This window comes from Pieris napi, chromosome 1 (assembly GCF_905475465.1).
Source record: "Pieris napi chromosome 1, ilPieNapi1.2, whole genome shotgun sequence".
NCBI classification, from domain to species: Eukaryota; Metazoa; Arthropoda; class Insecta; order Lepidoptera; family Pieridae; genus Pieris; species Pieris napi.
In genome coordinates this window covers 11,021,575-11,046,041 of record NC_062234.1, presented here as the reverse complement: position 1 = coordinate 11,046,041, position 24,467 = coordinate 11,021,575, and the positions used below count along the sequence as shown (strand labels likewise).

Below are 24,467 nucleotides of genomic sequence, written 5' to 3'. Positions count from 1 at the left end.
TATAATTTTTTTTTTATACAGTATACACATTACAATTTACATACAGATTATTCAAATTTCAAACTTCAAAGTCGAAGCTATGACAGAACACAGATCAAGTAGAGGATTACAGAATATCTATTAAAAAAATTAAAATGACTTTCCAGTTTTCCTGACTTAAATATACTTTTTTTAAAGGAGCACCGCGTATGCAAACCTACTGAGTAGGTTGGGAGTAGGTCCTACTCCCATCTCACCTACTCACACTTAAAAGTTATAAAGACCGGATATTTCTCTAATTTTAATTATAATTGAAATCAGAATAAGATATAAGTAAAAATAATTATAAATCGTGATTTTTTTTATTTTTGTTGTATTTGTCAATGCTAAATAAACTCTTAAGTAGAATCGTAATTATAAGTTGTAAATTACTGCACTCATTATAAATATTAAAATGCGAGACTCGAGAGTACCTCTTACATATATCGATCTCGTTCGCTCTGTTTATTATCAGAACTATCAAGTATCAAGTTCATTATGAAAAAAAATAACAGAATCTTCATTATCGAATCGAAATTATACACTATGGCTGGTAGAAAATATAAAATTGAAACTGAGAAACGGAAATTACAGCTAGATCGAGATAAATAAATGTGCAAAAATTTAATCTTATGACCTAACGCCTAACGAATTTATATGGAAATGGTCACGTGAGCTTATGTTTAATTCCGGAACCTGTGCTAATATGAGTTGTCAGTTGTCTGTGACTACTGACTACCACCATCCGAAATTCACATGTATGGAATTTAAAATTTCATTCAGATTTCAGAATCATCAATCAGTATTTCTGAATTTCTGATTAGGTTTTCGTAATTTTAATTATTTTTATTTTAATATAAAAAATAAATGAATATTTAAACGTATGTTCATTTTAATTAATTCTGTAAGGTTTGAGATTTTTTTATAACTAATTTGTGCAAGAACCAAGATGAGTTACAGGGATTCCGTAAGTATTATTTATAGAATTCTCACTTCTCTTGATGCTTTCTTGAAATGTTCAATTAATTATAGATTTTTTTTAGTCCAGAATCTATTTATATAGCCATTGCTTCAAGGTCGACATTATGAGCCATTTAAAGAAGGCATATCATTTTTCTGCGACGTAATTGATACTTCGTTTGTTAATTAAATATATTTTTGAGTTGTTCAATTTATTTCCACTATAATATTACAATGCTATGTGCTATTTAGATTTCTTTCTATATAATAATAATGGGATAATTAAAAACATATTAGTTTGCAAAATATGTATTACATCAAATATATTATTATAGCACTTTGTTAGTCACATTAATATTTGGTAAAATTATTATATTTATTGGCAGTTTTCACTATACCCGAGATATCATACATACAGTACTTCTAAAGACCTGCGTGTAGGATCTCATCTAAGAAGTCCAACGGTATTTATTACAGAGTATTTAAAAAAATATGTGTATTGTTTTTCTCTCTCTACCTTAAAATGATTTATAATTAAAACTCAATAATAGTAAATATACTAACAAACTAGTGTTAGTATATAGCAAATCTTGGAGTGAAATATTATTTTAAAGTCATAGAAGTTTTGTAGAATGATAATAACTCAAGATTACATGTCATCAACAGATGTATGGGGGATCCCAATCATCTGTCTTGAGCTCCTTATCAACATACAGATCTAGTGGCTTGGATGGGGTTTCCTACACACCCACACCTGATTTAAATGAAGTGTATCCAGGATTGTTTGTTGGAGATGCGTGAGTTTAATTTATATTTATGAATCCAAAGAGACTTAGTGATTTGTGATACTTAAAAATAGATAGTAATAGTAAATTAACTTATTAAGGTAGAAGAATGAAAGCAATATCTGAAATTTTAAAAATATTTGCGAGTTGTTAATGCTCATTATATTATGTACTTTTTACAAAAAGTTAGTTTTTCTGGTGTGTCTAGGGTGGCTGCAAAAGACAAAGCATTTTTAAGGCGAATGGGTATTAACTATGTATTAAATACTGCTGAAGGAAAGCGCTACACACAAGTAGACACGGATCATTTGTATTATCGAGATTGTCCTGGTCTGCGCTATAAAGGCTTTCAACTCATGGATCTTCCATCTACTGATATATCAAAGTACTTTCATATTGCTGCAAATTTTATTGATGAAGGAGTATCAAGAGGGGGTGAGTAAATATTACTGGTGTTATTTAAATAATTAAAATTGTATTTTTTAATTGTAATTATCTATGAATAAAACTCAAATAGGTCTGGAACTGTTGAAGACTCTTCAACAGTTCACTTTTTTGTTTGGTATGTTGAAACATATTTAATAAATTTATTTTTTTGTTGATCTGTGAGATTCTTATTTATATAATGAATTAGCATTTTATTTATATGTATTGGTAATTTAAGATCAATAATGAAAATTGTTTAATATTGAAGGTCGTGTGTTGGTACATTGCTTTATGGGAGTATCACGCTCAGCCACATGTGCTCTTGCTTTCCTCATGATCAAGAGAGGTATGACTTTGGCCGAAGCTTTAGCTTTGGTTCGTTCTCGTCGTGATATTCATCCCAATGAAGGGTTTATTCGTCAATTGAGGGACCTTGACAGGGAATTGCGTGTATGTAGAATTCGCTGACAGCACACCCCACTTGAACCAGTTCTCAGTCTACCATACAACTTTAGCTCACAACATCTTCGTGTACGCAGCTTAGACAGAACTTATCGAAGTCGCTATCATTGATAATGAGACAGAGAACAATAAAGTTTGTGACAACTGTTTGAACTTTAAAAAAAATTAGTACCATAGTTTTAAGTACTAACACAGAATGTAGATAGGATAGCAATGTGTTTGTTTACGAAAGTAGGTATAGATAAAGAGTATAATTTTTTATCCATCCAATCAATTTGACTTGGTGGGTTATTGTGGGGATTTAAGGAAAGTTTAAAAAATTATTTATCACTTTGAAAAAAAATTGTTGATACCATACAAACTTGTACTAACAGGTCATTTGTAAAACAGTACTTAATTAGCCAAAAATTAAATTGATATGTTACAAGGTTTATAAAATACATAGTATTCTATTCAACTATAGTACAATTGCCTAGCCTTAAATGTAAAAAGAGGATAGTATTTTCACAATAATATAATTGTTATTTAATTAATGAAATAAATACAATACAACAGAAATCATTAATTGGACTATCCACTTAATGGATTTCTGTTTAAAATTAAATTAAAATATAAAATTGGACATACACATTCAATCATGTAGACTACATGATGTAGTGTAAGAATTTAAAGACTGGCATTAATGATTGTGGCTTGAAAAGATCTTGGATGATTTATGCTTTTTAGAAATATGCATGCCGACTGTTGAGGTAGCATGAATGTCATTGCCCTTTAAACATTATGTCAAGGTGTAAAATTGGGCATGTTGCCAACATGACATCATTATATTTTGTGAAGATGCCGTTCTTGAAATTATTCTATTTTTAAATTAGATTTCACTAACAACATTCACTGAAATAAATATAAGTGATGAGTTAGTAACTTATGTTTGTTTTTCTAATTAAGTAACATGATTTGATTGTTAGAATAAACAAAACTAATAACAAAATGTATTTAATACATTATATTGATAAATTCCTTTTCCATAGGAAAAGATGAATCTTAAAATGGATGTTATTTATTTTTTTAATTGTTAACATTGTGATATTTCACATAATGTATTAGAAAAATAGAATTTTCTGTAGTACTAGTAATTTATGCTTTTATTTATTTAGACTTGCTAGAAATTATCTGAAATGTTGATTAACAACTTATCTTTTGTATGGTTTTATAGATCTATACTAGTTTGAGCACTAATTAAGTTAGGTACACAACCTTGTATATCCATTAAGGATACAAAATTCTTTTTAACATAAAAGAAACTGTGATAAACCACCAAAAATATTTTAGAAAACTAGCTAGATGTTATTTAAATAATCACCAGTTGTAAACGGACTAGTCTTATTTTAAACAATACATATATAATATATTGATATGTTACCAGTAACTTAACCATTTATTAAATAGTTATATTTATATTATGTAAGTATATGTATATTTACATTATGAAATATATAAAAAATTATAAAACACAATGCTTTAGGAGCTAAGCTAAGGATGTTCATGCATTAAATTATTTCATTTACTTAGTAACTTCATGAAAATTATGTATATATGTTGTTATTTAGAGACAAAATTAGTTTTTCTAACCATGTTACTCTACATGTGGCAAAGAATTTAGTGCAGAATATTAATAATAAATTAGATTGTTTGTAATAACCCTGTATAATTATGATCCTTTCTATATATATTTATAATGTGTGCTTTTAAAAGATTGTTATGATGTATTAAATTTTAATTGAATAAAAATAGAAATAATCTGTTTTTTTATAATTACCAAGTGTCAATAAGCCAGACTATCTCTTGACTAGTTTAAACTTCCTAAATAAATGCTTAGTCAACATAAGTGGAATACTAGAGAAAACTATATAGCTGACCCAATCTTAATATATACAAAATTCATTTACTATTAAATAACCTTCGGAAAGGAAATTTGTAAAATAAAATATTCTTAAATTGCATGGACCCATGACATGTCTGAATTTTGCTAAGGTAGAAGTTTTTCGACACCAGTGCTGATTAATACAAATTTCATGTAATAAACAATAAAGACCTAAGAAAAAACCTCTTGGCAGTCAAACCCTTTACTTATCAACAGTATTTATTTTGAAATTCTATATCCTACTTACACCATATTTATTACTAAATTATACATACTAATAATATAAAAGAGCTATATACTTATAAATAGGGTCGATTCATTTCTGTCTTCTTGGCTTTTTTGTCTCTAGATCTAGGGAACCAACGATGTTGAGTTGTCAGAGTTAACGAGGATAATTGCTGCCTTGCAAATTCTGGTTTCATTTCTTTAAAAACCCGCTTAACCTCGGAATAATCAGACATTCGAAGAACTGACTTATCTTCAATACTTTCTTCCGGTAAAGGTTTGGAAAATTCATACGGAAACTCTTGGTCTTTGTGTAATGCTACTATTGTTGATCCATCGTCAGTCATCACAATTTTAGCGTAAAATCTAGTAAGTAATTGTGACGGATGAACACATGACGGCCTTAATAACCTCAACATTTTAAATAATATGAGAAATAAGAATACAATAATTACAATGTCTTGACAATTTCGTAATCAGTAGTAGGGACTAGGGATGCTCGAAATTCGAATCTCGATGATCATCGATGTTGCTATAACAAAAATCGAACATCGATGTTGGGCTTTCGATAATGACATCGATGTTTTTCTAACATCGATCTTTGTAAGGAATATTTTTTTTATTATGGCTCTGGCACGATTTGTGCATTAGCCAGCGTCAAGTATAGGATTATTATAATTCGTGGTTGTCATTAGAAATTCGACCGTGTCCTCCATGTACGGTTTAGGCACTCGCCCGGTACCGCACCACCCTCCCAAAGGCCGAGAACAAATTTTAAATTAAATTAAATCTTTGCCCTCGAACCGGGAATCGAACCCAGTACCCCTTACAATTGTAAGGAATAAATAAGCTAAAAGTAAAAACACAGACGGAAGGAATAAAGTAGATTTGTGGATACAGAATATACTTGAAAATTCAAATACATATACTTTAAATATTTTCCAATAATAGCAATGACAGCGTATTATCGAAAGCTAGCGCGTTCACAGTACTCACACTAATGCAATTTCACTATACAGTATGTTTAAAAATATAACTTTTTTGCCAAGCTATATATTTTAGTCTACTCTGGTTTTAGTAAGGTTGGGTGGGTTGTAAATAAATAAAAATGTGTCAAATACATATAAATATTATGTGCATACGAGGGTGGATCCAAAAGTTCTAAGCCCGACCAAGAACGTAAAAGTGTAGTTTGTGTAAATAATTTTTCATTTTTCGACATAAGCTCCATCTAGCTCAACACACATCACTGTTACTTCACGAACTATTCTTTTAATACTCCTCTTAGAAACCCCAGTCGTATCTGATGTCAAATTAAATGTAACATTTTTTCATTAAACTGTTTTTATTAAGATGCTTAAAATAATTAAAAACATTGTGCACCATTTCACGAGATTGCCGTGGTAATGTTTGAAAAAAGATCAACATGTACAGTAAAGATCAACATAAACAGTAGCAAAAGAAAAACAATAACTGTCTCTTTTATACTCATAAGCTTGACCGAGCGCGAGAGAGACGGACAGTCTTTTCATGATGTATTTGTGATTGTATTTCAGTTTCACATGACGTCTCGCGCTTATTCACAGACACTACACAAGCACAAAGTGTAAATGTGTTGAAGCCGCCAGCTTTAGATAACATACCTATACACTACCGTGGGGCTTAGTTAAGGTGCCATAACAGTAGTAATAGTAGGCAGTCGAAAACTAAATTTGTATAAAAATTTGTCGTCACGAACTGTCATTTTCATACAAATTAAGTTTAAGCATCTTGGCTAAGCCCCCGTGCTCTTGAGCCTTCCGTCTCAGAACTGTCAGACCTACGGATGCTGAAGGATATGTTGATCGTTTATTTTCTAACGCCTCATGCTATGCATTCTACATAGAAACCAATACTCACCAATACAATTGATAATAAAAAGTACAATAATGAAATATTCTAACTAACCTGTCATCGATTCCATAAACTGTCTGGGCAAAAGACATCTACCCATCTAGGAGCAGTCATGCATACTATCAAACTCCAGAATGATGCAGTATTTGGTCAACGGTTCTTTGATAATCAAACTATGGATTAATATCACGCTTACGCAAATTTGACAAAATTTGCGATTAACTGTATATTTGATTATCTTATACTGTATATTTTTAAGTATTAAGTTTATGTAGAAAAAAAATAGTTACTTTTCTTGTACCACGGAAAAGTCTAGTCACCCGCAATACAGAAATGTCCTAGTTTTAAAACCAGCGTCTGTAAAATAATACAATAATAGATCAAAGTAAAGATATGTTTAGTCGACAAAATCTGGTTAAAATAGTGCCAATATTATTTTTTGCAGTAATATTTTCTAATACAGTGGTAATCCATCGCTTGTTTTAATTTACTTGGTAGAAACACGACGGGAACCCTATAATGTTACCACATGACTTATGTAAAAACTTGTAAACTTCAGACGGCAAATCAAACTGAAGTTTTTGACATACGAGAATCCCACTTAGCGCTAAATCTCGAATATAATTTAATATTTGTATCAAATATTTCACTAATAATTATTCTTTAAGGTAATTGGTGACTATTATGTCAAATCTCAATACTACTGTCAGTTGTCATGTCTGAATTCTGAAATGTCTTCTGCGCAGTTGTTTGTAATGTCAGAAGCGGTTGCGTCTTCTTGTTCCTTCTATGATAATACTTCTCCAGTGTCTTCTTACACTGTTTTAAAAAATTAAGAGTCATTTATGACGTACTTGGAAATTGGGAATTGGAACGATGGATGACAAAGAGGAGCTTCATCTAACCTCACAAGAGCTGCAAGTGTTATCAGAGCTTGACAGGTGCCGCCTTTAAATACTGTTTTGTTTGTCCTTACTAGAAAACAGAGCTTTATGAAACGGTTCCTCTTTTAGTTTTATATCTTGAGTAATAATTTATATTTGTTTTTTTTATTATAAGTCTCAGAATAATTAACATCTATGCAATTTCTTTAATGATAGCCACTGCAGGAATTGTACATATAAAACAAATAGTAATAAATAAAAAAACATACATAAATGTGATGTAATAATTTTTTGGACTACAGTTTTACATATGAAGAGCAATTAGAATTTTATTATATTGATTAAAGATCACATGATCTATCAGACATTGTTCTTATTATTAAATTTATGTTTTCAGCCGCCAGTTTGGATTTTTAAAATTACGTGGCAATGAACATGGGAGAACTCGATCTCTTGTTCTTAAGGCTGTCAAATATTTGGAGGGAATGTTGGTACAAGTTAAGGTAATATAAATCTTAATCAAATCTAGAAATGTTTTGAACACAGACATCCTGGCTTAACTTCCAGGGTTAGAGAAAAATTATATTGGTTTGATGCAGGGAAACAGAAAACGGGTGCAATGATATGTCTGCTGGCTGCCCCAAACTTAACTGTGTGGTATCAGCATTACACTTTATTCTAATTATGTATAACATAAATTATAATTATTACCTTGAATGCGTTTTTGACTTAAGTCAATTTAAAAAATATTTAATGCAATATAGATTTTACATGATCTCTTATGAACTAAATTTATAGGCATGCTCAAGGTGGCACCTTGGTGTCAAAAGAACAAACCAAGAAACAGCTAGGCTTATTTATTTATAGCTGCACTAACAAGGTAAAGGCAAACAAGGCATAAGAAAGAAAAGAAACAAGTTTTACAAATTAGAACTAATGTGTGAACTTGAATAGGTGCGGATGGTGTACATAAACATAATGCTTATAATATAATGGTTATAGGTTTAATTATTACATATAAAAATTATAAATTTTTAAATCACACCTTTCAACAACACAATTCATTTTGAGACATTATTGTTTAAATTTAAGGCCTTCATTATACGTGATTTGTTTTTTTTGTTTAATAAGTTATGAGATTTTGTATTTTTGAAATGTGGAATTTCATGTAGTAATAATATGTATTATTTATAAGTAAGCATGTTTAATAAAAGTTATTAAATCTGGTTTTTTCGCATATTAAACTTTCAATGTATGTATATGCAAACAAAATAGTTATTAATGTTTTGATTTACATTGTACTAAGGATTCTGTATAATGCTAACAATGTGTTGTCTCTATTTTAGGAAGAAGAAAGAGCATGTTCACCAGATGCAAGAAGAGATATTTGTATAGATCCAAAAACATATTGTAAATTGGGCCATTTCCATCTCCTTCTTGAAGACTATGCAAAAGGTAAATGGTACATATTTTATTCCCTGCATAAAATTTTGATTATTTTATTTAAAGGACCCATACTATAGATATGTAATCAAAATTTCGTTAATATGCATTTGAAAAGTTGTAGCACAAGTCTTTTTTTATTAATCTTTCGTCTGTTAAAGCTAAAGTTGAAAAGCTATATTTTTTGCCATTTTAATAAAATACTAACATACATATGTATGCTAGTATTTTATGTATGTATATATAAATGTATATTTTATTTATCTCCTACTACCTGCACCACTAGTCTGTAACTCCCAATATTCCATCTTCAATTTTTTTAAATTATATATATCGTAGCAATGGCAAAATATAGCAATATATTTCTGGTATAGATTCTGTACTGGAAACATGTTGACCATTGTATACCGAAACATCTCGCTTTTCGTCTTGCCAAGTTAATTGTGTATTGATAATGAATATGTACTGGATTTTTTACAGCTATGTCAGCTTATCAGAAGTTTTACGCGTTGGAACAGGACAACTGGAAGGATCCCCTGTTTTTATATGGACTAGGGCTCTGTTACTACCATTATAATGCATTTGATTGGTAAGTAATAAATCTTTTAACAGTTGTATTTGAAAACTGTTAGACATAGACATAACATTTATTACATACGAAAACACACACACATAAACACACAAAATAACAATACACAAAAGAAAAAATAAAATAAGACATATCAAAAACAATAAAAATAAAAAATTCCCTTTTCCCATTCGGTTCGCTTCAAGTGTGCAATGTGTGTGTGCTGTGGTTGTAATTGGCCCTGGCTCAGCATTATGCTGAGGAGCAGAAAGTTCCACAGCGCTTGTCATTCTGCCAGTTATACTTTTAGTGCTATACAATTTGTTATATAGACATTATATACACTAATATCTATTATAAAAATAATAGATTTGATTGTTTGCATTGAATATGCTCTAAAACTACACTGTTTTGAAAAAAATCTCTGATAAGTAGAACCCTATGTTATCCCTGATGAATGTAGGCTATGGAATATTTAATAAAAAGTAGGGTATGAAATTACGATATTGTGACTCAAGGTGTGGTGAAGACCAATAAAAATCTAAATCGCGTACGCTGCGGTAACTATTGACAATAGAGAAAAGTCATGTACTACAGTTTCATTGAAGACATTTGCAATATCTGCCAAAAAGTCTGCGATACCATTTCTAACATAAATAAATGTTTTTTGTCTAAGTCTATGTAACGAGAAAATCTTTAGACTATAGAACATCGTGCTACGATCAAATTAAAGGGGGTGGAACAGGAGAGGGCTCGTTCAAGTATTACGTAAGCACTATAGGGGCTCTTTGATTTACATATTTGGTGATTACGGCAACAGTAATTATTTACTTGTTTACACGTCATATTACCCAAACATTGTTTATGCTTAAAAACGAAATGCATTTTCGAGGATTCCTACAAAAAAATATTACGTTTAGGTACTATTATTTTTTGATCTTTGCTTACTTTTCCTGACAAAAGTGGGAGGGGGGGATAAATTTCAGAGCACATCTAGCAAATGGCAAGAAGATTAATTAATTGGCTTACATAGAGAATATCCTAAATCATTAGAGCAGTGTTGGTTGCTTGTTCGTGACTCTCAACTATGAGGTCGTAGGTTTGAACCCCGGCTGTGCACTCTTACGGACTTTTTTGTCTGTGTGTACACTTGTACGGTGAAGGAAAACAACAACTCAAAAAGCCGACGGCGTGTGTTAGTCACATATGGCAGATCCCCTACTCGCCTATTCGTCGATTAGGATTATTCTAGAAATCCTTCCAATTCGAGAACTGCTAGAAAGCCCTTTAATTCCAGTACGACTGGTAACCCGCGTTTTGCACCCGATGCCTTCCCTCCATCCTCACTAGAACTTTGTTCACCTAGTGGGAGGCAGTCGAACGCTTCGCCGTCTGATCATCGGCCATCCATTCCTGGACATTTTCGCCCCATCGGCCATCCGTTTATCGGGAAATGTGCCCCGCCTAGTGTTAAGCTTATACCCTTTTGCTATGTCAGTGACTTTAGTTCTTCTACAGATCTCTTCTTTTCTAATACGATTGTTTAGAGAAAATCTGAGCATAGCCATAGCTCGTTGAGCGACGCGGAGCTGTACCAGAAGTAAAAGACCAAGTCTCAGAACTCGTCTTCAAAGATCATTGGATCATTTTCATCACGAAACAGATACAGAAATCTGAGCCGAAGACCAAGGGTTGACTTGTAGGGCCACTGTTTTTATATATTCCTAAATCAGTATTACCTTGTTTTATGAACGCATTTCATTTGCATCTTTCTGTAAGTTTTTTTATTGTTTCCCTGCCTCGAAATGACACCAACTTTTGTTATATTATCAATGACACAATGTTTATTACCAGTTCTTATCGTCCGTTTTACGCCCTTGATTTGAGAACTGGCAATAAACAAAAATTTTTGAAGTATTATTTACTGACGTTAAGTGTACATTAAGTTACCTACCTATATGAATTCATGATATTTTGATTTTTATTTAAAAAAAAACTGAGTTAGTAAGATCATATTTGATTATAATTAAATGCGTTTTCTGAAGAGGCTTTTTAACTATTGGAAGACTCGATCACCAAAACGTTCTATTGACTTTTGTTACTGTTATTTTTTAAGTTGTTACTTAATTCATACGAATAATATGTTGTGATTAACATTCTAGTGTTACATCGTTTGTATATAAACTCCTCTGAATTCACTTATTCCGTTGGTCTTTATTTATACCCTAAAGTTATGACCCCACCCCATTTTATGATATCGCATTAAATATATATGTTATATAATATATTTTTATAGCGTTGTTAGTACTGTAATGATTTTTATATGGCAAAACGTTTCCACTTCAACTAAAGTATTATAATATTTATTAGACACGAGCTGATGTCTTTGTTCGTGTGATTTTCAATTTCTTATACAAATGACAAAAACAAAAAAATATTTTTTTTGTATTTAATGTTCATTAAATGTACAATGTACTTAATATATATTTTTAGCCGACTTTAATTACCCGAAGAGTCGGATTATAATTCGACTCGTAATTTTCATTGTATATATTAATTATTATATTATATTTTAATTGTATTAGCCCTATGCAAACAAAATTATGAATGAAACGTCCATTGATTCAATTAAGCAAAATCGACCCATATTTGTCTGTTCTGTAATGTGTTCATGATAAATATGTATATAAGTTTCTGACATTTTTGTACAAAGCAAAATTTCCATTTGGCTAGTATTTTTTTTTACTTCTTTCTTATTTATTGCGAGATAGAAAGGAAATTCGATGTAATTTATTTGATTCAAATGTCGGTGAGTTTTGACGAAAACGTCTTACCTATCTATGTCGTGATTCACCGGACATAAGGGCCAATGCGAGGTAGGGACTGACAGAGCGGTCGCGGGGGGAGTGCGGACACAGTTAATATTTGAGCAGTGTTCTAAAAATTGCTGTATTAATATAAAAGAATTCCGTCTTAGCCGTTAAGAATTATTAAATTTTTACATAATTCTGTCTGGTGGTATGTTAATGAATAGTGGTTTTCGAGTCGAAAAATACTAGTTTATAGGAAATAAACAAGCAAGCGTGTAGTCTGTAGAAGCCGCACTGTAGTATCGTGGACTGCGGTGGTAGGGCGCGGCGGGGCGCAAGGGGCCGAAGAGCGGGGGGCGGCGCACGCTGCAGCGAGGTCGTCGCCTCGCTCGGTAAGACGCCAGTCGGGAGCGGGATGCGGTGACGTATGCTGCATTGGCGCGGGCCGCGGACGTAGTGTAGACCGGGACGTTGTCGAGTGTTGTTGTCAATCCGAGCCCACCTGATTGAGTGTCCTAGTACGACGCCCCCGCTCTTCACTACCCGGCCGCGACCGCCTCTGGACGGCCCGGTCCCAGGATCCCCAAAATGGTAAGTGTGGTCGAAGTTCCCGATCTCGGTTTGTTTACGTCGGCCCTCGTGCCGCTCTCACTCTATCGACCTGCCGCCCGTATCCCTCTGTCACTCTCGCCCGCGCCTCTCTATTTTGTTTTGTTTTCCAAAATGCAGACACCTACGTCGACGGTTCCGAAGCTGGTCCCGTCGGAAGGTCGCGTTTTTGTTAGTGAGCATGTTTAGTGCATTTTTTGTAGTGTCTTTTCGCAGGTAGCCGACGGGTCGTCATCCGAATCGCTGCGAATTTGAGATGCGACCGAGTGTAAATGACTGCAAGAAAATTAGGAATGTTAAGTGCATAATGAGTTTGACGTCGCATAAAATGTAGGTCGGCGGTGTCCGGCCGCAACACGCGATGTCGTGCTGTGCCGCTCCCTTCAGGCTGGCCCTTGTTATCAAACGATTGTTATTGACTTTTTTTTCATTCATGAATTCATAGAACTATGTACATATCTTTCCTTAAGGTACTTGGGAATTGGTACGTATTAACTGCAGCTTCATTTATTATTATTTCATGTTATATTAGTTAAATCATATTTTAAAATATCGATAATTACAAAACATACATATCGTATGTAAAAAACCGTGTCTAAGTAAGCAAGATATCTTGACAAGCCCGTAATAATAATAAGCGCAAAAAGTGTGGTCGGAACCCACTTCCGTTCTTTTGTCATTCGTCAGGTACGTTTCTTTCCGGCCCTTTCAAATAGAAAGTATGGAGAGCGTCTAAGTTTATTTTACTTGTGTTTAGTCATTCATGTGCTCGGTATCTTGTCCCGATTTACGCGAAGAGCGTATCGTAATCATTACGTGCAATGACAGGAAAGTGAGTCATGTCGCTCGCAGTTTCGCGCAATTTTATCCGCACGTCATTGGTCCCGCGGACGCTAGTGCGGGCATTACGCGAAGTTCAATGAGAAACACCCGCAATTACAATGAATTGTGCCACTACTGGGAAAACCAATAACGTATGCTTACCGGTTAAGTACTCTAAAGAATCACGTTAATTCATTAAAATAACTTTTGAATAAAAATAAGCAAAAGTACGACCTAGTTTTGTAAAACTGTAAACAAGATATCCCGTAGACATGTAGTCTGTTGCCGTATATCACATTGCAAATACATAGTACAATTATGCAATCATAATAATGGGAAACGACAAACGAGCCAAATACGAATTAAAAATGTATATATAAGTTTAAATTTTCGTGTTAATAATGTAATTTGATCTTAGTTAAAAAGATGGCGGAATATAAAAACGATTTATAAATACGGTTTCACGTTACATTCTATGATTACTATCCAATTGCTATCTTTAACCGGTTCGCACTATCACCGCTATCCGCTTAGTAACGGTAAATATCCTCTAGCTCCCATAGTTGAGCTGTATTTTGTAATAAACTGGTTCCCTTTGTTTTGAATCATGTAATGACGTCACAGCTTTGATATCAACCGAGTTATGAGCAACAAATATACATAAATTCATGTTAATAGGAGCATTCGTGGTAATGTGGGAACTGGTATGTAATACAATGCGGAACGGTCACATTTTGACGGATTTTTTACTGTTATTATTATTCACGACGCATATTTTTTGTCGTTTTCTGGAATTGACGAGTCTGTAAGGCCACTTTATAAATGAAGTTTTTGATAGTCGGGATTATTTTTAGATTTCTGAACTGGTTTGTTGTGCTTGAAGATTTATATAGAGGCCAGTTTGCTTTTGAAAGTTTTACTTTGAGTATAAAGAGGGTATATCCTTATGTAATGTTCCTAGTCAGCTGCTGATAGGTATTAGCGCTTGTAGGTAGGTTAGTAATGAATAGAGCAGCTTGCGGTGGCGCGTGCGCAGCAGGTGTCAGCCGGCTGATGGCACACCTGTCACCGTATCAGCTGCGTCTTTGTCCGATCACATTAGCTATGCACATAACCTAACCACACCCGGAGGAAATCGATGAGAAATGTGGCCCATCAAGTGTCTTCACAGAATTTCAGCTTATCTATAAGCATTTGGAGAAGTAAAGGCATGTTTCAGTGTCTTAGGATTAGATTCAATAGCGCGAAGTATGACTCCCTATAGATTTTAGACATAGTCGAGTTGTTTAGTTTCGTTATTAAAACGTACCCTTATTATTATAGATAAGAAGTTGCTTTGTTCGATAATTTCTCTAGATAACGTAGTTGCGTAATCGTTTGGCACATGTAGCCTTCGATTCGATCACGTAGTAACAGTTTATCGTTTCTTATCACTTATAGTAACTAGAGAGAACTACGCTTATGTTATTTATTTAATATTACCGATTGTCATGTTATACTCAACTAAAGACTAGTACTGTAAATAGGGGCGCGCCCCATCCATCCATCTATTTGGATACATAATTTACAAAATGATGTTGGAAATTAATAAGAAAAAATATTTTTGTATTTGGACTACAGAACAGACACAAAAAAAATGTTTTTTCTTGTATATGAACACGGCAAATTAAAATTTTACAAACGAAGCTTATTATAAACCGAATCTCAATTATATAGACAAACAAAACAAGTATTACCATTTACCTGTATTGCTAAAAAGTAAGGTGTACATAAAATCATCTATATATTTATTTTAGTTTTCACATTTTATTGAACGATATAAGACACGAAAACTTGAAATGTATTTTGGGAGTGTAAGAGTTCGAAACTAACAACGATAATAATGTTTTTTTTTATTAGTTGGTTTTTAGTGTCGGATGATTGTTTTCTTAATGCAATTTAAAATCGCGTATTAGAATTTTTTCTCGCAACACAAAGAGATATTGCATGAGTCAGACATCGTGTATTTGACTTTACTTTTGATCGTTGGTAGTGTCAAAGACCGATGCAGTTTTCACAAATGGCAATGTTTATGAGGGCCGGTTATTGCCTGACGCGTGCCCGCTGCCAGCCGTTCCCTCTTATCTTACAGATGCCATCTGACCTTGCTCTCTTTTACGAACAATATTGTTAAGTAGAATATGTATTTCCTTAGAATAATACTATCGTCTACTATACAATATTAAATATATTAGTTACTTAAACAGTTGCACAATAACAAAATTGTTTGCGCTCCGACGCTGTTGTTCCAACTAATCTACTTGCAAACAGAAATAGCGGTCTAACCGGAATTTGTCGGTACTTTTGGGCCGTTGCAGTATCTCTAAGTGTTTGCCGTTCGTACAATACAAAGCTATATTATCACGTCTGGCTGCGTTAGTTGGCGACGGTCTCCGACCCTAGTCAAATAGTGCATCTATGAAGCGCCGGAGGATGTGCGGGCGGGGCTGTTTTCCCCGCACCCTCTTAAGCGCGTCACGTACGCATCTGCCCTTATACGCATAATATTATAATGGAAGTTGAGAGGGGCCGCGCGCGCACCTCTCTTTCTCCACTAAATTGCCAATAAGGGCGTTCACGTTATTAGCCCTCCCGCTTCCCCTCGCAACATTACATCCTCGTCCTTTAATGGTTTTTGGCGTCTAGACGCGCTCCCTAACGCCGAGCTTAGGCTTCGCGTTACATCACCGGCCCGACGTCACAATATTTTGTTTAAGTATCTAGGTCAGGATTCAGGATCTAGCTATGAGAGTACTATGGGGCCTGCGCGGTCGTCGACACTAACGGATCGCTATTTATACCTGCTTCGTAGTGCACCGGAACTCGCTCGATGCATTCCCTGCAAGCGTCTCCACTGTCAATGACCTCCTTAGGATTTGAGTCACACTTCCCGCATTAACTCAAACCGTTCGCAGTAATTCATTTTGGAAAGCTAAATTCCTTAATGCTTAAACTGCTTCGAGTTCATAATAATGCATACCTACTCTGTTGCGAAATAGTATTGTGGAAATTGTTCCCTTCGGTCTTTGTTATCTTGCGTCATGAGCCACCTACATCTAGTAGGGCTCGCAACCTACGATGACATGAACTGTGTCAAGCAGCTTGCCCTAGTTTTCATGAGTGCCAGTTTTTGTATGAAAAGCATTTCCCATAAGTTCATGCTGACAAATACTACGTCTAATATATATTTTACTTGTTTTGTTTTGTTTGAAAATTAAAATAGTAACTCTTGATGTAACATTGTTGTAACATGACAGATCAGTTGAAGTAATCTGCGAGCGTTGGCCGCACTGGAATTTCCGCGAAAAAATCCGCACGGCACGTCATAGCGCGTCACCGGGCCATTCTACGTCACACCCCAAGGCCACGTCTATAACCAATTTCGTCTTACTGTACATTACATATTACGCTATCAGAACCGTACCTACATGAAGTACTGAATTTTTTTTTATATTTCATCATTCGTGAACGCATGTTGTTGGCGTGTGAGTCCCAAATCGCTAGTAGATTGTAAGCTATGACCAGAAAATTTCATAGCACTTATAGTATGAGTCAGGTTAACGAAATTTGTCGTGAACTAAATAAAAAGATTGCCTTGCAACTTCTCAAAGAGAAATATACAATTTTCCTAAATAATTAAGCGAGTTATCTATAAAATTATGTTTTGTATGTTATTTTTACAAATGTTACAACTGTGTGATAACTCATTGTGATAAGTGATATTTCACTAACTCGCCGGATACAACTTACGTAGGTGTGAATTTATCTCATAGATACAAAATAAATTGTAGATAACAAATCATGAAATTCCGCGAATAGACAATTATTGTACATATATTACGCACGCGCGTAACTGATAACAATACAGACGAATTATATAAGTGACTTGTATTCCCAATTTATCAATAATAATGATAAAAATATCTGACATTCCGAAGTATAGATAAATGACGATGCATTAAGGTAATGCACAGATTACGTGCATAATTACGATCCGTGAACAGTTTCTCACGGATGTCAAAGTGTATTTCTAAGTTATTTAGTCAGCATGTGAACGTGTACAATAGTTATTAGAAAGCGGCCGGTGACCACAAAAAGGGAGCAATGGAAGGGCTCCGCACGGAACGAGTCGGCTGTTGCGCCACAATATTACGTCACTATTGAACGATAACCTCGCCCCGTCCCCCGACCCGCGATACTGGGCCCCAACAAAATCACTAAATACCAAGTTTCATGCGCGTATGTGCCAGTGCCCTCTCCATTGTATAGACGAACAATCTCCGTCGTCGATGGCTTCAAAATTTTTCACAAAGGGTTCAACCCTTCTAAATCGCAACGATAGGGATGGGGTATAGTTTTTAATTTTGCTGCATGTAAATATCTATTGGACTTGTTAGAACACTTGTACACCGCGAGCTGCAGGGAAGTCGTCAAGGGCACTCTATTTTGTGATGTAATAATAGCACAGTTGTACAGTTTATAAGGGGACATCGTATTGCATATTTTAATCACATTTAAACTCCTAGTTTTTAAATCGAGGAAACAGAATAATGTTAGTTTAACGACCACATAAAAATTCTATTAAACTTTTTCCCACAATGAGCAGCGGACGTATGCGATAATCTGTTGTTTTAAACATAATAAGGCAGTTCTAGAAACCAGTTTGATTATAAATACTGTTGAATTGTTGCTTTTTATAAGCGCATCAGACGTGCATTTCTAGTACTGGATCAGAATGCAGCTGTACTTTGTTCACTTCCTCATTGCGTGGCCTCGCCTATCTATGTATCACCTCTATATAGAATACAATGTTATTTTCATCATTACACGTGTTTCTATGGACATGTCACATCCTAGTAAAGTGTATATTAATAACCCTGATAATTTAAATGGCCTGTGTTCATAATGTATTGCACTTAAACAAATGTATGTGTGTGTATACGGCACAAAATTGTATTTACTATCTGTAAGTACCTAACCTCAGCCTAAAGTACCGCAAGGATGGCCTCTACGTGTTCAGCGACCGCAGGCAGAATAACCGGTCATGTCTAATGTTTCCTTACTTTGATGCAAACTACTGTCTTTCAATTCAATAACCCAGCGCTTATTCCGTTAGTTTCTACCTATCTAACTTTACTCTATGATAGTAGAAAAACACTAGTATTCTAAATTTGATGCCGACCAAGGAGACGTTTCATATATACAGGTCACGGAATTGCTCGGAACTGTAGCCATGAAGTTGAAATAGTCATAATCTAAAATAGATGAAACATATAAGATAATACATATAGTGAGTGGTATCGAATCGCACGAAAGTAGGTCAACGTGTATGACGGCAGCGATAAATGAGCCCTCGCTCGTTCATTATCAATTTGTGCAATAAACGTTAGTGCGCCTTACTATAGTAACCAGAGCTACACATACCAGAGCAATATCGATAAAATGCCATTCATTTGGGCTATTTGCAATTGGTCCGATGCCGGGTAAAAGTGAAAATTGTTGTTGGAAATTCAGACGCGAAAATAGTTCAAGGTCTGTTAAAATGTCTGTAAACAAACAGGGATCGGATGTATTTTGTTTGTGAAAATATTTTGCTTTGCTCACAACAATATTGCGGCTTTATTGTTCTACGTGTAATTGTTATAATTGATGAACCATTTATTACACGAATGTAGAAAGTTTTCATGTTAACTGCTATATTGCGGAAAACATTAGAAATTGTTCAAATCACGATTAGTTTATTTTTATGTAATTCGAATACGTACTTGAGCTAAAAAGCGTTGGCAACTATCTCCAAACCATCTTTAGGCCATAAAAATAAATTACGTGCTTGTAAAAATACCGTGTAAACTGCATATTGTTTTGTATTAAACATTATTGTTACATCCATAAAGCCAGGTAACGAAATAAATCTTTACCGACTTTCTCTCAGTAGCATCGAAGCATAAAGCAAACTTTGTATCACTACAATGATTGAATCTGTCACAAGTATTTAAGTCTGTCCCGACTTATTTAAACACCCTGGTGCATACGCCAGGTGGGCTGAAGAAAAAATCCTAAGCGATATGGGGTTAGATATTCAAGGCCACGAATAACAAATCCTATTGTTAGCGATAACGTAATAACCATGAAATATTGAAAGTTAGAATAATTGTTTGTAATTCCGTGTAGAATGCAAGTACATGTTTACGGCACAATTCCAATAAACTTGAATAGTTACATGAGCTAACTTAAATGCAGCTGGCGTTGCATTCAGTTACCGTGGCACCAAGGCCGTGATGCAATCTTGTCAGGTGAATTGTACTCATATTGATGCCTTTGAATGTATCGCGTGATAACACAGTATTATTGTTAATGAATTCGTAAAAACTCAATCAATATTTAGAAATGAAAATAAGCAAATTTGATGTATTTATTCAAAAAATACTTTGCAGTTTCATAATAAAGCTCAAATAACATAAATGACCTCGCCATTTCTTTCGTGACCCGGTCAATCTTGTTTTCTATCCCTCGTGTTAATAGGGAAGTGTGTTATTATTACTTAACTAACATTCCCCTTTGCTTAGCGCCGTGGGAAATGTTTGTCATTCATTAGGCCTCTAGGATCACGTGGCACATGGCTCGCTCTGCTTGACAGTGTTTTGCTATGACGGACGACGAAAGAACTATTTATTGCGGTCGATCCGTCCTTGAGCTAACGCGAGTGCGCAGAACTAGGTCAGACCAAGCCTCATCCCGGTGCTGCACCTCTCCCCATCCTCCTTTCTCGCCCCCTAGCAACACCTTCTGTTCCGACGATACAGATGAAATGCTCGTGAAATGGTGATGCGTTTTTATACAAAACTCGCTGGCATCATTTCTGTTGTTAGCGAAATGGTATAATTTTCTAGGACTATTTCCGTGTGTGTAAAATATGATGTAAAAAAATAAGAATGGAATACACAACCAGGTGCTTGTTGTGCGTTTTAACCGAGTTACAATACAATAATGTAAATCTATAATTTCGTACCTGAGGTATTCATATATTCCTCGTTTTTGGTGGCAGGTAGCAATCCCGACATAATCCCTTGCTCCAGGTGAAATACATTTGAATCTTCTAGAACTTTTTGCATAACATTAATTCACGTCGTTATACGAATAAATAACAACCCACACATGTTTGAAAAGGTATCGAAAACATGTTTAACATATTTTATATAAATATCGTGAGTGCATCAACCTGACGTTTACGAAAGTTAAAATAAATTTAAAATAACTATTAAAGACAATGGAGGAGGAGATTCTAGGTATCTATTTTTTCTTGTGTCAAATCGGGCCAGTAGGGTGTAACGAACTGGTTTTTTATCGGACAGACCATGCCTTATCTTTTATGTCCTGGGCTCATTTAAACTCGAAGTGTGCGTAAACATTGATCTTTAATAAAGCGTACAAGCGTAAGAACAATGTCCAGCGACCATGGTGGCAGTACAAAACCTCCTTTGAAGTTTTTTAGACGCATTTGGGCCAAACCTGTCGGGCTTACACAATGCGATCGCAGTGTTTAAGAGAACGGAACTGGGGACTAACTTGAATAAGGTATATCGTAAACATTTGTTATACAATCGGAGCTTGAAATAAATATTAAGAAATAATAACAGAAAAGTTAGCTCGTCAACAAAGGAAAATAGCTAAAGTTTATAATTGTTTTGTTTTGATGTAATGTTTTGGGAAACGTTATAAAAGTTTGTTTTGATTATGAGATTTATTGAGAAATTGAAGTTATTGCGGCTTCTTCAATTGCTATTAATAGAAGTACCTACACATTATGTTTAATTAATGGAGGGTTAAGTAATTAGTAATTTTAATGAATTAACCGTTTGATTTTATAGGTAGGCTATAGGTTAGGCCTGTCAGGTGAAAGCTCCCTTTCGATCGCGATCTTCGCATGTGTGCGTATGTGTACGCTATTAAATGTTGTTGGTGGTATCGCATACAGGACGCCACCTGCCTCACTCCTTTGTTTCGGCTCGAAAATGTCAGCAGAGGTCATCTAAATAAAGTTATACCCGAATGCCTCCGATTCGGAACGCGATCGCTGTCTAGACGTTGCGTTGTTGCATCGTCCGATCGATTGCACGAATGAGCCTCAGACGGTCATTGACCCCACGGGCGCATCGGTGACGTTCCGCTTCGGTGATGCGCTCCGCCACGACCAGGGACCACGGATGTTACCGGCCTCTCGCTTCTTTCAACAAACTGCGTAGTTGAGATGATTCTACACTTTTGCGTCTCGGGAGAACTAAATTCATTGTATCCCTACATACCTGGTTCTTTATTGAAAAGAACCCATTCAACCAAAACCCTCGATTCTTATAACATGCAGTCTTAGATAAATCACAAAAGATTTTTGATTTCGATAGTCAGGCCTCACTAAAAAAACATTCGGTATTCAGTACATTATACAACGCCTATGGCATTAACGTGCCAGTGCGTGTGCGGAACGTATTTGTAAAGAATGAACCATTAAGCAAAAAATACTGCATTGAAATATTCTCGAAGTTTGGGTGTGGACTTTGCATTACAAAGCTTAAACATGATTTGTTTTTATGTCAGTGCTTTGTCTAGGTGGCAATGTTCTATTAACCGATTGTCTGACCTCCAAGGACGTTCAAGAGCAGACGAGGCAATACCCGGTCCCGACATTCGAGTTTTTTACGCAATCGCAATTATTATCTTGCTAAATTTAGAGTTGTCAAAAGATTAAAAATCATTGTGTGTGATAGCATCGGTAATACTATCAAAACTGCGCGTAAACATGTTTATTATTCTTGCGCTTTTTATTTGTTCATTCGAACGTAACCTTGACCTAGGTTTTACAGGTCAACGGCCATTTATCTTTACGTCCTTAAACTATATTATGGTAGTCTTTCATGAATGAATATTTGACTTTATATTTACGTCTGTTTTAAGAAATAAGTAAGATTATAAATGACTCATTGAATAGGTTGTAGTCGTTTGATGTGGCATGCTTACAAGGGTGGTGGGTTTTGTACACTAGGGCCACGAAGGCGCTTCAAATGGCGTTGTACGTGTCGCCGGGGTTTACGCGAGCGGCGGACGCGCACCTTCGGCTGGCCCTCATGTTCAAGGCGCGGAGGCACTGGGGCGCCGCTGCCATACACTTCCGAAGAGCCAAGCTAGCCCCACACCAGGACGCCACATTCACCAGGTTGGAAATGAGCTTCCACGCTGCACATTTGCTGGAGGCCAGAGGGCTCAAGAAGGCGGCGAGGGACGCCTACCAACGACTCCTGAAAGAGCCACACCTTACGACTAGTCTGAAAGCGGACGTCTGTCGACAATTAGGTGAGTCTTTTGAGTTACTTTTACACATTTGACACGGATGTGGCAAACCTTAGGTCGTAATCCGCAATACAGTACCTATTATGACTAAAGAATGTATTGCAAGAATGATCGCGTGGGAACGTAGTTAATGCTACACGAACGGATCGAGCGTTGAAATGAAAGAAATGTGCTAACATTGATAATAAAGTTCTGTAAACAAACATTAACCTCGTACAGGCTTCTGGGACGCGTCAGTCATGCCTTAGGGCCGGTTTTTTGATCCGTAGTTAACTCAACTATTGGTAAAAAATCGTTACTATTAGTTAAATATCAGCAAAATGCGTTTTTTGATCCGTGGTAAGAGCATCCAATGGTAAAATATCTAACCATTAGTCAAAAAAGTTAACTACTCAGTATCGGAGGGTTAAAAAGATGGCCGCTGGTAATTTATATAGTAACAGCTGTTTGTCACAGAAATCAAACTATGATAAATACGTTTATTACTATCTAATGATGAATTTAAACATATTGAGATACTTTAATTAATGAGACGATGAAGACGATAATATTATATGAGAATGTGTTAATGAGTGACCAAAAATATTTAGGCAATGTCATCCGCCATTAGAAACCTGGGATGATGTAGATTTTTGTCACTGTTACCCCCTATCGAAGGGAACAGTGCTCTGGATTGTTACTGAAATTGGGAATGATCTTAAACTGCCAATGAACAAGAGTATATATAGACAGCAGCTCATACCAACCTATTTTGCTTCATTACTAACTACAGAACCGCAGCAGTATATAATTAAGTATATTACTAATTCATTATGTGTTTTATTGCCTATAATATTAACTTATAATTAAATAAAATACAAGAACAAGAGTATATATAGACAGCAGCTCATACAAACCTATTTTGCTTCATTACTAGCTACAGAACCGCAGCAGTATATAATTAAGTATATTACTAATTCATTATGTGTTTTATTGCCTATAATATTAACTTATAATTAAATAAAATACAAGAACAAGAGTATATATAGACAGCAGCTCATACAAACCTATTTTGCTTCATTACTAGCTACAGAACCGCAGCAGTATATAATTAAGTATATTACTAATTCATTATGTGTTTTATTGCCTATAATATTAACTTATAATTATTATAAGTTAATATTATAGACAATAAAATACATAATGAATTAGAGTTAATATTATTTATATATTACTAATAATATTAACTTATAATTATTATAAGTACATACAAGTATGTAC

General features: G+C 34.8%; 3 protein-coding genes across 7 annotated transcripts in view; 2 read left to right on the top strand and 1 right to left on the bottom strand.

The window, feature by feature from the left end:
• The first annotated feature begins 764 nt into the window (after positions 1 to 764).
• On the top strand, positions 765 to 4,450 carry LOC125049460 (dual specificity protein phosphatase 13-like). Of its 3 annotated transcripts, XM_047648773.1 has the most exons (5): positions 767 to 985; positions 1,365 to 1,442; positions 1,645 to 1,775; positions 1,972 to 2,198; positions 2,458 to 4,450. In XM_047648773.1, exons 1-5 carry the CDS (start codon positions 968 to 970, stop codon positions 2,655 to 2,657), a joined length of 654 nt encoding a protein of 217 aa, XP_047504729.1. In that variant the 5' UTR covers positions 767 to 967; the 3' UTR covers positions 2,658 to 4,450. The 3 variants fall into 3 exon arrangements, with proteins under 3 accessions (XP_047504736.1, XP_047504729.1, XP_047504745.1); XM_047648780.1 differs by lacking the exon at positions 1,365 to 1,442 and having other exon boundaries at positions 765 to 985; XM_047648789.1 differs by lacking the exon at positions 767 to 985 and having other exon boundaries at positions 1,610 to 1,775.
• A 328-nt stretch (positions 4,451 to 4,778) lies between these two features.
• LOC125049477 (39S ribosomal protein L42, mitochondrial) lies at positions 4,779 to 5,302 on the bottom strand. The gene has a single exon (XM_047648803.1). The coding sequence runs from the start codon at positions 5,214 to 5,216 to the stop codon at positions 4,872 to 4,874; it is 345 nt and encodes a 114-aa protein (XP_047504759.1). The 5' UTR covers positions 5,217 to 5,302; the 3' UTR covers positions 4,779 to 4,871.
• A 2,112-nt stretch (positions 5,303 to 7,414) lies between these two features.
• Positions 7,415 to 24,467, top strand: part of LOC125049773 (lysine-specific demethylase 6A) — a 29,493-nt gene continuing 12,440 nt past the window's right edge. The window contains exons 1-5 of one of the 3 annotated variants that reach the window (XM_047649262.1): positions 7,415 to 7,631; positions 7,972 to 8,077; positions 8,921 to 9,029; positions 9,498 to 9,606; positions 22,903 to 23,210. In XM_047649262.1, the coding sequence (XP_047505218.1) occupies positions 7,567 to 7,631; positions 7,972 to 8,077; positions 8,921 to 9,029; positions 9,498 to 9,606; positions 22,903 to 23,210 (697 nt within the window). In that variant the 5' untranslated portion in view covers positions 7,415 to 7,566. Of the gene's footprint in view, positions 7,632 to 7,971; positions 8,078 to 8,920; positions 9,030 to 9,497; positions 9,607 to 12,768; positions 12,987 to 22,902; positions 23,211 to 24,467 lie in introns of those variants that run through there. The other 2 variants (XM_047649342.1, XM_047649428.1) reach the window with 2 other exon arrangements.

Excerpts from the sequence above, each read along its gene's own strand:
- LOC125049460 (XM_047648773.1), top strand. Across the intron at positions 1,776-1,971 it reads GGATTGTTTGTTGGAGATGC|GGTGGCTGCAAAAGACAAAG; the intron begins GTGAGTTTAATT and ends TGGTGTGTCTAG. Across the intron at positions 2,199-2,457 it reads TGAAGGAGTATCAAGAGGGG|GTCGTGTGTTGGTACATTGC; the intron begins GTGAGTAAATAT and ends TTAATATTGAAG.
- LOC125049477 (XM_047648803.1), bottom strand. The coding sequence starts at position 5,216 with ATGTTGAGGTTATTAAGGCCGTCATGTGTTCATCCGTCACAATTACTT.